The sequence below is a fragment of the Phaethon lepturus genome, unplaced genomic scaffold, assembly GCF_000687285.1.
Source record: "Phaethon lepturus isolate BGI_N335 unplaced genomic scaffold, ASM68728v1 scaffold10173, whole genome shotgun sequence".
NCBI lineage: Eukaryota > Metazoa > Chordata > Aves > Phaethontiformes > Phaethontidae > Phaethon > Phaethon lepturus.
In genome coordinates this window covers 8,148-22,666 of record NW_010529720.1, presented here as the reverse complement: position 1 = coordinate 22,666, position 14,519 = coordinate 8,148, and the positions used below count along the sequence as shown (strand labels likewise).

Genomic DNA, 14,519 nt, shown 5'->3' with positions numbered 1-14,519 from the left:
TCCAGCAGTATATGGGTGAGTTTGCTAAAGCCAGTTGCAGCACAAAAGGTGCAGTTATAGCTAAATCATTCACAAAACCATTCCCTTCCCCCCCTTCATCTCTCCCCTCCAACACACATTTAATTTTTAGGATGGTGCAGCTGGAAGCAAGAGGGGAAAAAGAGAGAGGAAATGAGATGAGAAATACTGAAGGAGAGAATGTGCAGCTCCCCTTTACCCTCCAACAAAATCCGATCCCCACTTTAATGAATGCAATTTCATGTCTGGTCCTGTCTGCCAATCCTTCCAGACGGCACCAAGGTGCTTCAAGACAAGGCAGCAGGTCCTTGTAGAGCATCAAGGGCTCAGTCTGAGCCTGGAGGGTCTTGTTGTGGCCGAATCCACCTAATCCTGTTGATTAATTTAACTCCAGGGCTAAGAGGCGCCCAGAAGCAGTGAATGGAGGTGGAGAGGAGAAAGGCGGCGGGGGAGGAAGGGAAATAGAGGAGTGAAGGGAATGGGGAGAGGGAGGACACATCCAGTCCATAATTACAGAGGGTTTTTCTTGTTCCTTTCCTGGAACTCCAGTCTACTTCTCTTCCTTTCAAACCTCTCCAAAGAACTCTGCCCAGCTCTTGCTAATTGTACCCCAACCTGAATTGGCAGTATTATTCAGGAATGTGAGTTTGTGAGCCATAATTTACACATTTCCTCATGCTAGAATGGGTCCCAGGACAAGCCTCAGCTTATATTTGTCACCTTTCCTATGCCGTCCTGTGCACATACCTGCGCACATGCTCTGGCTGCACTCATTTCCATGGAGAGAAAGAACCATTTTGGTTTATTCTGTTTTCCCCAGTTCATCCTCCCCGAAGATGTGGGACTTGACATTGGTCCACACAAACTTTCAGCAAGTCCCATCACACAGTCATCTCTCCCCGCTTGTACGAGCTGTGTTTTGTCTCTGCTCCAAGAAGGTGCCTGTAACTTTTGAATAGCCCCCTCTGAGCAGAGGGAAGAACTTAGGCATTTTCACGCTGGCAAACTTGGTTCCATTCCCGTAGCAAAGCTTATGTCTCTTTATTTCTAAGAGTATTGCAAAACAAAGATTTGAGCAGTTTGGGTTTTTTCTTTCTGAGCTACAGAGCAGTTATGCTAAATAATAAAGATGGAACCACTGTAAAAAAAAAAATAGTGGGATCAGTGTGTGTGTCCTGTAATACTTAGTTTTTCCTTTTCTCTGACTTGTCCTCCCATGAGATTTTTCTCTCCATTTACCTCTCCATTCTGTTCTTTTCTGTCAATCTTTAGCCAGTATGATATCCTAGGGGAGCGGCATATCGGACAGCTAGCTGTTTCCCATCCTTCATCACAACCAGTGATTGGTAAGCCACACAAGAAGCTGCTGCTAGATATTTCTCCACCTTCATATTTACAGGGTGTTCATTGCTGTCTGTGCTGAGTAAGTGTAAAATGCTACCAGCACATGCTAATGATTATATCTACGGCAATAGCCCCATTGTGCTGGAGGCTGCAAACTGGGATTCTCCCTGTGCTCGTGCTGCTGGCAGTGCCATGCATCCATTTTTCACACAGGGATGCGTGGCAAAAAAAATGAAGTGTTCAAGTTTTGGATGAATCCTCCTGGACTTGCTTAGCAAGTCGTGCTACTTACTCATGCAGCTTTGTAAACCTTTTAATTGCAGAGATTATGGCAGTGTTTCTTCCAGCAGGTTTCAGCTGTTTAGGAATGGAAAAGACCTGTTAGATCCTTGAGTTGCATCTTAGACAGGTAAGGGAAACTGTCCCCTGATAATAGGGGATGCATTAGATAATAGGCTTGTACTGTGGTCTGTCTCAGCTGAAAGACTTTCTATATTATTTAATGAATCTGTGTCTGACAGCAGCAGCTGCAGTGTACTAAGACCAGCTGGTTCCAGACATGCCCTGGGATTTTTCTTGCTCTCTTGGTTTCATCTTTGTAGTCGGGTTGTTGGAGCCTCGGACTTGGCACGAGGAGCTGTGGCTTCTTTTCCCAGCTTTGCTCCTGACTCATAGGGTGACTGTAGGTGGGTGACTTCCGCCATCCTTGCCACGGTTGTAAAATGGAGATAATGCCAGTCAGGAGCTGTTTGGAGACTTGCAGATAGAAAGTGCTATGTCAGTTTATATTGCAAGGTTTGGTTCTGTACCTTTTTAAGCCTGTAGCCAGCGTGGTGGCCAGCACAGTTGCCAGTGCTGCTGCGAGTAGGACAGATTGTTACACATGACAATCAGTCGTCTTCTTCCAAAACTTTGTGATCAAATCAGGGATCCTTAATTAGGAGCATAAAACTATTGATGAAAGTTTGGCTGTCTTCCCTGGCAGGCCTTTGCAGCAAAAAAAGTGAGTGAAGTGTGGGAGATGAAATATGTTACAGACCCTTTTCTAGACTTTTTTTCCTCACTTGGGGAGATACTGGATCCCAGGGTTGTTGTAGACTATGTAAACAGCTGGACCAAGCAAGTGGACGAGCTGTAGGTAGATGTTACAGCATTGCTGTCAAGTGGCTGAGTGAAGTGTTAGTTCTTAAAAAACTCATCTTGACATTGCTGTCACCGTAGTGCTTGCCAAGCAGGTTGGGGCTTTGTTGCACCAGGCGTGAAGTATGCTGCAAATGACAATTCCTGTGCTGAAGAGCTCACAGGCTGAAAGTTGCTACTAAGCATGCATACTAACTATACAGAAATGTGTATTTACTATAAAGAAAGATGCTCAGCTGCAGAGTTGAATGGCATTTAACTTAGTGTGTTTTCCTTCCCTTTCCTCACATTGGCCCTCTCACATCCTGGACCCAAACGCACCTCTGTCCTTACTTTTTTCATATCAAGTATTTCCAGAAAAGATACTAACTATTAAACCAATAAGAGTCAGTGACTTAAGTGACTAACTTAAAGAAATTTACTGTATTGCTCTAGGTTTCCAGATATGCTTTTGCGCAGCATGGTACTCCAAGGTCCACATGTGCTCCTACCTGCCCCAAATCATCTGGGACCCAGATGTGTGGCTATTATTTTCAAGTACAGATGTTCCTTTTACACCACTTGAGACTCTAGACCTTCCCTGAAAACGGACATAACCAAAAAGCTAGTTTAGTAACAGATTTCTGCTATGAATAGTAAAACTGTCTTTAAAATGTGGGATAGATGCTGCTCCTCTGAAGTCAACAGTGAAGTCAAAAGTCTCACTTATTTCAGTGAGAAATAAAGGGTTCTTGATTTAAAAAGATGAATGTAAAGACCCTGCATCTTGGTAAGCCAGACCTAGAAGAAGGGAAAACCTCTCAAGGTGATGTGTTCTCCCCCCAAACAAGCCATTCACTCCTGCAGCAGAGTTTCTCCAACTCTAGCTTAACTGTAGTTAGCTGAGGTCAGACACCACATCCTCCCTGTGAAGCCCCAAGACATAAAAGCATTTTTGTGTTGCAGCAAGCTGAATGCAATGGCATTTTGTGGTGATCTCAGTATAAACAAGTGAGCTCCAATGGGATATTTGCCTCATACTCCTCAAACTGCTGCCACTCTCGAGCAGCTGTTGGGGAAGTCACAGCTGCTGTTCCCAGCTCTGAAAAGAAAAAGGCAGATTTTTGGATGATGATAGTATAGAAACTGAACAAAAAGAGAGGACTGAAAAACACTACTAGTAACTTTAGGGAACTTTATCATCAAGATGAGCATATGTAAGTCCTACTTTAACTCCAAAATAGCAAAGGTTTGCCAAAAAGAAAAAAATCCTTCTCTGTGAGCAGATTCTCTGGTTTTTCTCTGTGGTTTGAGCAGATTCTGGCCCTCAGTCTGTGCAGTTACTCTGAAAGACAGCAGTCAAGCTTGGTAGGAAAAAAAAAAAAGTGCACATTTAATGAGTCTCCTATTTTCATGAGAGAGAAGGAAAAGGTGACAGAGGCCAGATCTCTCACCTAGCTGAAAGGTTTCATATATCATATTCTTCCTTCTCTGCCGCCATGAACCAGTGGCACATTTTTCACTGTCCCAAAGGCAGACATAAAGTTTTGGCCTGGCTGAGATCCTCCATACATCAGCATCTGCACCGCAGGGAACCGATAACCTGCACATCGCACAAGTTTACTCCAAGCTTTGCTCCAAACACTGGAGTCACAGCTAACACTGTTCTTGGTGCATGCTCTCTAAAATCCACTGGGTCTGACTGTAGACTTTGTGAATATTAATGTAGTGCCTTCTGCTTTATCTCCAGATTAAAAAAATAAAAGAAGAGCAAAACTGGGCTTACTTATTCCAGCTATACTTATTGCGCTTTGATAAGGGCCTCAGGAGGCAATAGATGTGATGCAGGGCTCAAGGCAGGGAGAAGGGAAAGGCAGAGGTCAAGGGCAAGTGAAGGTGGAGGAAGTAAGTGACCAATTAGTGACATTGCTAAATGACTTTCATGGTATCTTAATGCTGTAGAAGTCTGGCCTTGTGCTCCTGCTGAAATTTGGGAAGTTAAGAGAAAAGGAACTGTATCTTGTGGGCAGCCCAACCTACAGGTGAAGTGGAGATGGAAATGTTTTCCCAGCTGTAAAAATTACAAATTTTGCTTTTTTTCCTTCCTAATGTGGTTTAAAAATATTGAAATTTTAAATGGCGATACTTGACAAAACACAAGAGGAAATTAGGTTGCACAAGTCAAAAGCATTGTGTACTGATATTTTTATGCACTCATTTCAGCTTCTGCAATTTTTCAGTGTAAAATGTGTAACTCTGAAACAGTAATTTTCAATAAAAAAATGGAAATCTCTTGAAATAAGTCAACACTGGAAGTTCTTTCACAGTAACAATTTCAATAGTAGACTTTGAACCACCCCTTTCCTGCAAACAGTTCTGAGTTTGATAAGTGGGCTTTTTACAATGTGGGGAAAAAATATTGGGAAGCTACAAATAGTAGAAAACTGGTGGATGTATTATATATGGACAGAGTATTTGTTTCGATGGAGACTATCACAGTAGATCTGAGATTACTTTGGAAGGCTTAAACAGCCCAGCAACAGCCTTTCTCCCTATGGCTTTTAACCACACAAGCCTCATCTCCCACTTCTTTCCCACCCCAGGTAACAGGCTGGACGAAGGCTCTGATGTTGAATCCGAACCAGACCTGCCTTTGAAGCGCAAGCAACGTCGCAGTCGAACCACTTTCACCGCTGAGCAGCTGGAGGAGCTGGAGAAGGCCTTTGAGAGAACCCACTACCCAGACATCTACACACGAGAGGAGCTAGCTCAGAGAACCAAACTCACAGAGGCCCGAGTTCAGGTAAGGAAGAGAGCCAGTGTGTGGCAAGTCAGCCTGGTGGCACAGCTTCTTGTCAACCTTGGGGAAAGAGGTGGTAGGGCTGAGGATGAGGGTGTTGAAAAGTAGTAACCTGGATGCACTTCTTCTCTGGAGCCACATCCACAAGGATCTGAGACTTAAATCCAATTCTGCAGCTTCCCACGTTCCCATGGATTTGCAGATATGCCATTTCGATTTGGCCTTTTGCAGAGGTACCAGATGGAGGGTTTCCATCCAGGTTGGGACCAGGAGCCAAACTTTCCCTAACTTGGCAAGGCAAGTTTTAGCTCTCTGTTTTCTGTTGGAGGAAATTCCTCCATTTGCTTAAGAGGAAGCAGTGTGTGTATGTTTGTACTTGGTGTTTTAGGAGAAATCGCGCCATTTACCAACCTTGCCCAGGGGAGCAGATCATATTTTGCAAAGTTTGCAAGTTCTGTGTGTGAATTTTCATAAAACTTTTTTTCCTCGATCTCCAGAGAGCACAAAAAGGGCGGGGGGAGGGAAGAAGAGGGGAGGAGCAGGAAGGGAGGGTTTGGAGCCGGGGGACTCTGACATCTACACGATTAATAGCCCTTGTGGGAACTCCACACAGAGACCCTTATGTCTTCCAGATAAAGGCTGGGTCAGCAGTGTGTGCAAACACGCAGAGGGATAAGGAGTGTGAACAGATCGGGGGGTATAATAGAGTCCCTTGGGGAACGGGAAGGAAAGGGGGAGGGATTGGGGATTGTGCTGGGTTAAAGAAGTGAAATGGAGACCCCAGCAGTCCGTCCTCCGTGTGGCCAGTGTGATTAGGTTTCAGGCTAAGCACAGGGGTGTCTGTGCACACAGCCGAGAGTTGAATTGCGGGCACTGAGAGAGGAGGGAGAGAGTACTCCAGACTTGCAACAGGGAAACAGTCAATTAACCAGCTCCTCTGAAAAAAAACAGGCATTTTTTTGGTTCTGCGGTTCTCAGGATAATGAGCTTGATGTGTTCGTTCAGAAGCCAAAAGTTTTCGCTGTTTTCCCTAAGCTGTCTGGGAATGGACATTTCCCTCTGCACTTGGGACATTCACTGGTGAAGGACTTTGCCCATGAGCTTTCTTTCCCAAGGAAGCGTTAAGCCAGTCACACCACTGCAGCGGCTGCCCTCTCGCCTCCCTGCAGCTTTCTGTTGAGAGGTGCTGTATTTTTCCTGAATCCATCATCCCTCAAGATATGGCTATGGAGACCGCAAAAAGGAAATCTAGCAAACTTTAGACTGAGTCTAGTTTTGATCTTAGCCAAAAGACCGTGCCAGAGTGTTCAACAGTAATAGTGCTAGTTTGCTAGCCATGTAGTTCATAGATAGATGGAGCCTGGGGAAGTGGCTAATTAATGTGACTGAACTACCAAAAGTTGGAACGCGTGAATTCCCCCATTTTTGTTTTGCATATTCTGTTTCTAATTGTTCTTACTTGCGTAGATGGACATAAGATGTCAAGGGGGGAATAAAAAGAGATGTTTCTGTGGCAAACAGACTGAAAAAAAGGAGTTTCAAGGGAGAACAGAGTTTAGGTAACACCATTTTATGGGGTGAGAGAAACCTGCGTTGCATGAGCTCTGATGTGGGCATGCTGGGGAGGAAGGGAAGAGCTCTGAAGTGTCAGGGAGTACAAAAACCAGCGGCAGGTTCTCTCTTTTCCAAGGCGCTCTGAGCTGACTGTGACAAGGCTGGGAGAAAGGAGGGAGGCAAAAACAGAAAGGGAAAGCTAAATAAATAAATAAAGAGAACCTTTCCCTCGTCTCAAGCTGTGATCTCTGAATCCCCCTACTTGCTCCCAGGCAGCTTGCGTGGAGGTTCCTGCCAGGGCTCTAGTAGCAGCTGTTCTTGAGGCACATTCCTGATGGCTTTCTCATTCCGACATCCTGGCAGAGTCAACTTCTTCCCACCACTTTTAAGCCTGCCGCCCCTTGTAAAATTTTCTGGATATCAGAGCAGATCTTTTACTGGCTCTCGGGACCTACAAACATTAGTCAATCAAGTTCTTGTGGAAAAAAAAAAAAGCCACACACATCCACACATGTACCCATCCAGCAGGGAATCTTTTACCACCTTACAGTCTTACTTCTGTCTCAACAGAGTTTTTAAGGCCAAGAGACGTGCTTTGGATTAAAGATGGCTGTAACAACAGTAGGGCCAGCTGAGATCAGGGTTTCTGGGTGTTAAGGGCCATGCCAACATCTACCTATCTATCTTTTCTCCAAAAGCTTATCGTGTTAACATGTAAAATGGGGGGCAGACGTATGAAAAGTATTTTGTGACCCATAGTCACAAAAGAGACTAGAAAGCAGCCTTCGCTGCTCCTCAGCATCTGGTCATTGCTTTGTCCATCTTCTGGATCTCAGTGCTGCTTGTCTGCTGTGCAGCTGGATCACACCCGAGTCTCTGAATGACAGCTCGGGTGTTGCTGTCAGGCTTTCTTACTGTATCGTGTGTAGACAACACCCCTGCACTAGAATCCCATTTTGCTAATCACTGTACAAGCACTGGACAAAAATACGTGGGCCTGTCTATCTCTTTGCTTCATTCTCCTTCTCCCCTCTCTTTGCTTTACCACATGAAACATGAGCTTACCTATGTCTCATTCGTTCTCTCTGATACCTGAGCATTCACGTACCATAATCTCTTCCACGTGAAAAGCTGATAGCTCTGTTAAACTTTATTGGCAGGCCTCAGAGGCTGGCTGGTCATGCAGCTGTCCAGCTAAGTGGAAGTTTGACACGTTGACAGCTAATAAAATTCACAGGCTGAACAACAAGAGGGGGTGGTGGTTCGGAGCAGTTCCAAGCTCCGGTTTCTCATCTGCTAGGAAGATCATGGGAGGGTGAGCAATATTTTTGCAAGGTCACTGCAGTGTCTGTGTGGTTGAGACACAGGTTTCCAACATTCAGACTTCAACATACTTAAAGGTACGAGCCATTAAGAGGTTAATCCCAAATTGAGCATAACCAGGGACAAGCCTGCCATGGATTTCCGGAAGGATTAGGATTACAGTGCCAAACTCATGCCCAGCGAGGCCACCAGTGGAAATTCCCACTGACTTGTTTTTGTGCAAGGCAATGTCTTGACTCATGTGTCCACACTAATTGTCCAGCACCAAACAAAATCTTGCCCATCTGCAAGCTCCATTTCCACCCTCCCAGAAAACAAGCCGTTGAATGCCAAGTGTTCATGGATTTAAAAATTAAGTCTAACAGCTAAGGAATTCACTTAGTTAATTTAACGGAAGCTTTGATTTTGATCTTGAATGTATTTTGGGTTTTTACACCAGTTTTTGCAATTATCTCACTGATGATGTCAAAGTTTTTATGTGGAAAAAAAAAAACCTAAATGAGATTCTGTGATAATTTTGAAACTTTTCTCCCTGGTGTTTCCAGAGAAGGGACATTTTTCAGAGCAACCCTTTTTTATAAACAGTTTAGCTTTGTCAGTATAGTGTTTTTCAATAGGAAAGTAGTTTTGTCAGGAAATTGCTTTGAGAAGTCATTTCTACACCTAGACAACAATGCTGATGTCAGAAGAGACACCAGGTACATCAGTCATGGGTCTAGGGAGTTGAAACTAATCCTTCTCCTAAATGATCTCCTTTGAGGATCTGTTTGCCCAAACGTGTTGCATTTTTAAGGCTAGTCGCCAACACACCCCAGTGCTTATTTCTGTTTTTTACTTGAACACTGCCAACAGAAAGAAATATAAGGTAAAACAAAGCAGTACGTGTGCCCAAATTGTCCTCAGGTCAGCACCGCAATCCCAAGTCACTTAGAAATTTGTGTACTGAAAATGTTTTTCACAAATAGACTTTGGTGCACAGGTTCCCACGCAAGCAGCCCACCTCCATTTTTCCTGGTGCTATAATGAGTCAGATGTGGCAGGCTCCAAAGTATTATCCCAAAAAGCTTTCCCAGAAATCTACTAAAATTGTTCCCAAAAAATAGATGGCAGCTCTTTCTTCTCAGCGTCACCTATGGATGATTCAGATGGTCATACAACACGCAGCTGGGTACAAGCATGCATACTGCTAGCAAGTACGTTAATCCTAGTTGCTATGGTTTGGGCAGTGGGTGCTTTCTGGAAATAAATAAGAAGCGCAAAGGGGTGGGTGCGTTGTGATGCTGTTGTCTGTTATTAATCCCCAGGAAATTCCATGCACTGAGAAACTGTTATTTCAATAACAAAATTAAACTTGAGAGCAGGAGTCTCAACCCAATGCTTTATTGATCATTTTTACAATGGATACCATTGTGATTTCTGCCTGGGAGAAAATGGATGGTTCATTTAATAAAAAGGCTCAGAGCAATTCTGTCTCTGAAATCTTGGTGCATTTCTAGGCTACTCACATAATATGTATTTTATGACACAGTTTCAAACTGTAGTAAACAAACAGCCATATTCTAGATCGTGCTGCAGTGACTCAGACATGCCAAATGGAGCGTCAGAAAAAAATTCCATTAAATTTTGCTTGAAATTTTTCACAAAGCAATTCCATTCAGTGCAAAGGAGCTGAAAACCACTTTTTACCAGCAGTACTATGTAGTCTAGTTTCCAGAAAATACATGGATTTCTCAGGAAGTTCTCAAATATCTCTGTTGTGTGCTAGTGGGGAACCCGATGCTCTTTCACCAGCTGTCACTGTGGTCAAAGGCCTATCCTGTTCCTTGAGATAGTGCTTTTTGAAGGCGAAGGTATTATACGAAGAGACGGTATGGTGGTAAGCAGGTCTGAGCATTAACTGGAGTCATGCAAAGCTGCTGGAGCCTAATGCTGTTTGCCTGGTGTTTTGCTTCGCAAACTCTTTGAGATGTGTCCAAACTGGCTTTTCTGAGGCAATCCCCCTCCCTTAAAGGTCAGCTGAGAATGTTTTCTTTCTTCCTGAGGGTCTGACTAGTTTACATTTCTTGTGAAGAGGGCTGCGATGAGGTTATGACACAACAGCTGCCCTGTGTTTTTGGCAGCAGCCGGGGCACTGAGAGGCTGTGCGGAGGAGCCGGCAGTTGGGGCTCTCGTTGGCAGAGGCCGGCTTGGCACACTCGTTTTCCACGGCACGAGGCCAGCCGCGCTCTCGCACACCGGAGCGTCCAGATCGACGGCCCACGGCAAGAGCAGCCCTTGGCACCGCCGCAGTCGGTCCGTGAGAACCGCGGTGGTGCTGCCCGCGCGTGTGCCCAGGCACGTCGAGAGACCAGCGGTGCGATGCCAAGCGGCATCCAGCTCCCGGGAGAGGTCGGGGCAAGGGTAGCATGCTGTTCCAGCCAGCTTTAAAGAAGCGGCTCTGCAAGGTAAAGCCAGCGAGGGCTGAATGCTGCTGAGATGGTGAGGAGGGTCCAGATGCTTCGCCCTCATGTCTTGTGGAGATCTCACTGCAGAAGGATGTTGCTAATGCACGAGAGCTCGGTTACAGTCTTGTAACATTGCTTTCTGCTTGCTTAGTGAATCGGTGCTTGATATCTCTCAGCATTGCTGCTGTTCTTTCACATCTCTGCAGTCTGCACTAGAAACAGAAATGCAGTTGGATTAAAGAGTAACACATAGCATACTTGCCCCAGCTAATATGCTCCAAATAAGCCCTCAATCACATAAAAAACTGAAGTAAATTTCCAGGTATCCAAACTGCAGTGGCAAGTCTTTTTCCAAAGACTTTTTCCAGTCTTCTACCCGAACTTTGCCAAAGCCAGAGATGAGCTCTTAAAATTGCAGGCACGTCCTATGTCCATATCTAAGGGTTTGCTTAGAAAAGCATCAGCACTTTTGGTATTCATAGTAGAATTATGGTAGCCAGCCTCCTTGGAAATAGAAATGTCCGACTGACAGGGGACATAGTCCCAGCTATGTAAGCCTAAGGGCATCTTGCTGAGGAGAGTCAGCACTATTTTGTGAAGTATATTATACTTTACTGAAGATTAAAATGATAAACCTAATCCTGTAGCCCTTCTGGGAAAGCATTAGTTGAAATCAACAGGAATGAATGTAAACTTCAGGACTTGCAGCATAATTTGACAAGATCAGCTTGTTTTATAAGTGCGGGGCAGGGGATCTGTATGAAACAAATAGAGAAATTTATGTCAGAAAGTGCTCCTTTGAACTTGCTGGCTTCTGCAGATGAAGGAATCCATTCAGTTCAGTAAAACATGATTTTTATATAAAATTGCAATTTTTTGTGTTGAGGTGCAAAACCTGGAACTGACAGTTTTGATTGTTTAGCATTTGTCTGCTTTTCTTGATCTGCTTTGGGCCAAGGAGCAGGGCTGCCAGCCTCATGGTCGCAAGCTGAAAAAGGGATCCCTTAAACAATGTGGTAATGATTTGATTTTCTTACAAAGGAAAGAGGGCCCAGAGGCCAAAGCAATGAACGAGATCCCGGTTCCTTGGGTGAAGCGGTTGTGTGTAATACTGCGCACTCAGCTGGTCTAAATGGAAATCAGTGAAGTTGCACTGATTTATAGCAGCAGAGTGTCTGTCCCATTGTATTAAAAACAAATAGGGCCTCCCAGAAGTTTTATGAGAAGAACCTTTATCACAAAATTTCCAGTCCGATAAGGGCACGGACCAAAATATTTCTCATAGACTTTGTTTGTATGCCCTATGCTGAACCTCTGATTCTAGCAGAGCCACCACCCAATGTGTGCCCAGTAAAATGAGCAAGCATGCCGTTGCTTTGAGCAGCCAGCTAAGGAAGCTTTCTGTTTACTGGGACATTGATTAAACAGATTCTGTTTGGGCAACAATGGAAAATGTTTATAATACTCAGGAGGAGGGTTTGCCAGGGTGTTTTAATCTTTGAGCCACTTCACATAGTGTTTAAGCTATTTTTAAAAGCTCATAGCTTTTTCTTTTGCAAAGAAAATCTTGATAGTGTAAATCGATGTACTGCTGGATTGCTGTTAAAGCCCAGCCTATCTCTAGCCCAACAATAGCAACAGGAAATCTACTGTCCAACATCCCATTCACCTATGTGATGTGCGAGCATCAAAGCCTGTTACAAAATGTTTAAATGCAACTCTAACACCATTAAGACTGGGCCATCTAAGAAGCAAGTATTCAAGTGGAGAGAAAACACTCCATAAAATAGACTACCTTGCAGCTGCTTTCTGACAGCAGTGAACTCATCCTAATGTCTTTCAACTTCCACAAGCCCCATTCATCTCAGACACTGGGTTTATAAAGAGATAAGCAGATAAGTAAAACAGAAGCGTTTTTATTTTAACAGAACTTCCCCTGACAACTGGAATAATCACTGAGAAGCACAGTTTGTAAAATGTAGAGCTGGAAGACATATCATTGCAAACAATCATTCAGTATCTGATAGCTATTTCATTTCATTTCATTTTTTTAAAAAATTTGTAAATATTATTAACTTTTATTACATCAGGTGGTAAAGCTGCATCACTGGGCAGGGTTGGGTTAGGAGCTGGGAAGTCATGAGTTCAAAACCTGGACTTAGGATGTCTCAGTGTGAAAGTGGACAGATCTATCCCACTTCTTCTGCCTCTTGCTTCCCTGTCTGGAGTATGAAATCCATTAGCAGTTATGAAGTGTTCATACTGTGATGATCATTTAAAGGCCTTTTGCTTGAGGAAGTGTTTGTGACATGATTAATTCTTAGGCAGCTGCTCAAAGATTAGAAAGAATATTGCAAGAGTAATCAATGTCACAATCAAATATTTCACTGTTAACAATAGTTCACTTAAAAAAAAAAAGTGGATTGCAAAAAAAATTCACGTAGCACAAACTGATTGTTGAAATTCTTCAGTAGATTGCTATAAATAGCTAACATCTTCAGGAACTGGGATATGCCAGGAGGAATATAGGCTAAATTCATTGGATAATCTCATTTGTGAAGAGTCATTTGTTCTGCTCCACTAACCTTGTTTAATATTTATCTTAACCATATCACCCACAAGTGACAGAGGCTCAGCATTTTAGGCACTGAACCAAGGTGTCACTAAATACACATGTATCCCTACATGTGCAGATAAAAATCTCTGTGCCCAAAATCTGTGCACTCTCATGGGCTTTTTTTCTTGTTCTGTAAAGAATTATTTAAATAGCCTCAATGGTGCTTGTATGTGTCTGATGTTTTGCGTGACCCTTGGCACCTGGCAGAGGAAGCGTAATGACCACGAAACTGTTGTACGGACTTACAGGATTCCATCTCACTGTAACGCTTTCCAAGTCTGGGAGGGCTGACTTTCAGCACTGCCTGAAAGAAGGCATTCGGATGGAGCAGTGGTCTCTCATCACTGTTGCTGCTAGAGTTCCTCTCTAAAAGCCTTCTGCATCAGCCTCCTGGGAAGCCAGGAGCATTTATGACTATTGTGGACAAGGCAAGGCACTGCAGGGATCTCCTGTGGTTCAAAGTAGAACCTGGAGAGGACCTGATTGGCAGAGTCACCTCTGCAACCTGGGGAGGGACCTCATCTGACTTTGGTGGAATTTTTTTGGTGTGCTTGGGCCATAAATGGCCACATGGCTCTCTTCCACCTGGTTTCTGCAACCTCTTGGGCCTGTGAGAGCAAACACATGTTGCATCTCTTCCATTCTGCTGAAGAGCAAAGGCACAACTTGGCTTTTTCATCCCTGTTTCCATTTATGAGCTCATTTATCCCATCTATCTTTCTCCAACATCAAGTCCTGATTAGGCTGAGCAGGAACACAACAGGCTTTCTTTCCCACAGGAGGCTCTCTTTGACCTTCCTTTCCTCTCCTTGTCTGACAAATTGTGGGAGCTGACCCATATCTCAGCGGCTGCGGGGATAATTCAGTCCAGCCCCATCCTGGCAGGCAGCTGTCTCTGCAGCCCTTCTCTGCTGCTCTGCTGGTTGAGAACAAGTGGCTGGGACATCTTGGGCTGGCCGTTGGCAGGGTTGGGTGCAGGCGTTCAGGTTAAACAAGAACCAGTGCTAACCTTTGCCCCAAACCCGTTCTGGCTGGGAGGATGGGATCTTCTGAAATCAGCTGCTTCTGTGAGGCAGACAGTGATGAATTGGAGAGGTTTCTTAGTCTCGCTGTGCATCGCTCTCCCATCTGTGAAGGGGATGATGAGGGTAACGGATTGAGTGATATTCTGCAGCGAATGTCTAGCGTCCAGGTTCCTTGTAGCAGCATACTCGCTTACTGAGCAAGGTGCACAGTGAGGGATTGGTCTTACCTGCACCCTGGGCATGACTAGCAAGTGAAGAACCTGCTTGGATGTCAT

General features: G+C 44.3%; 1 protein-coding gene across 1 annotated transcript in view; it reads left to right on the top strand.

Annotated features, from left to right (window-relative positions):
- Positions 1 to 5,084: 5,084 nt before the first annotated feature.
- The window catches only part of LOC104618443 (paired box protein Pax-7-like), a gene marked incomplete at both ends in the record, with an annotated part of 14,647 nt that continues 5,212 nt past the window's right edge, over positions 5,085 to 14,519 (top strand). The window contains one exon of the mRNA XM_010284032.1: positions 5,085 to 5,284. Coding sequence (XP_010282334.1) covers positions 5,085 to 5,284 — 200 coding nt within the window. The remainder of the gene's footprint in view (positions 5,285 to 14,519) is intronic.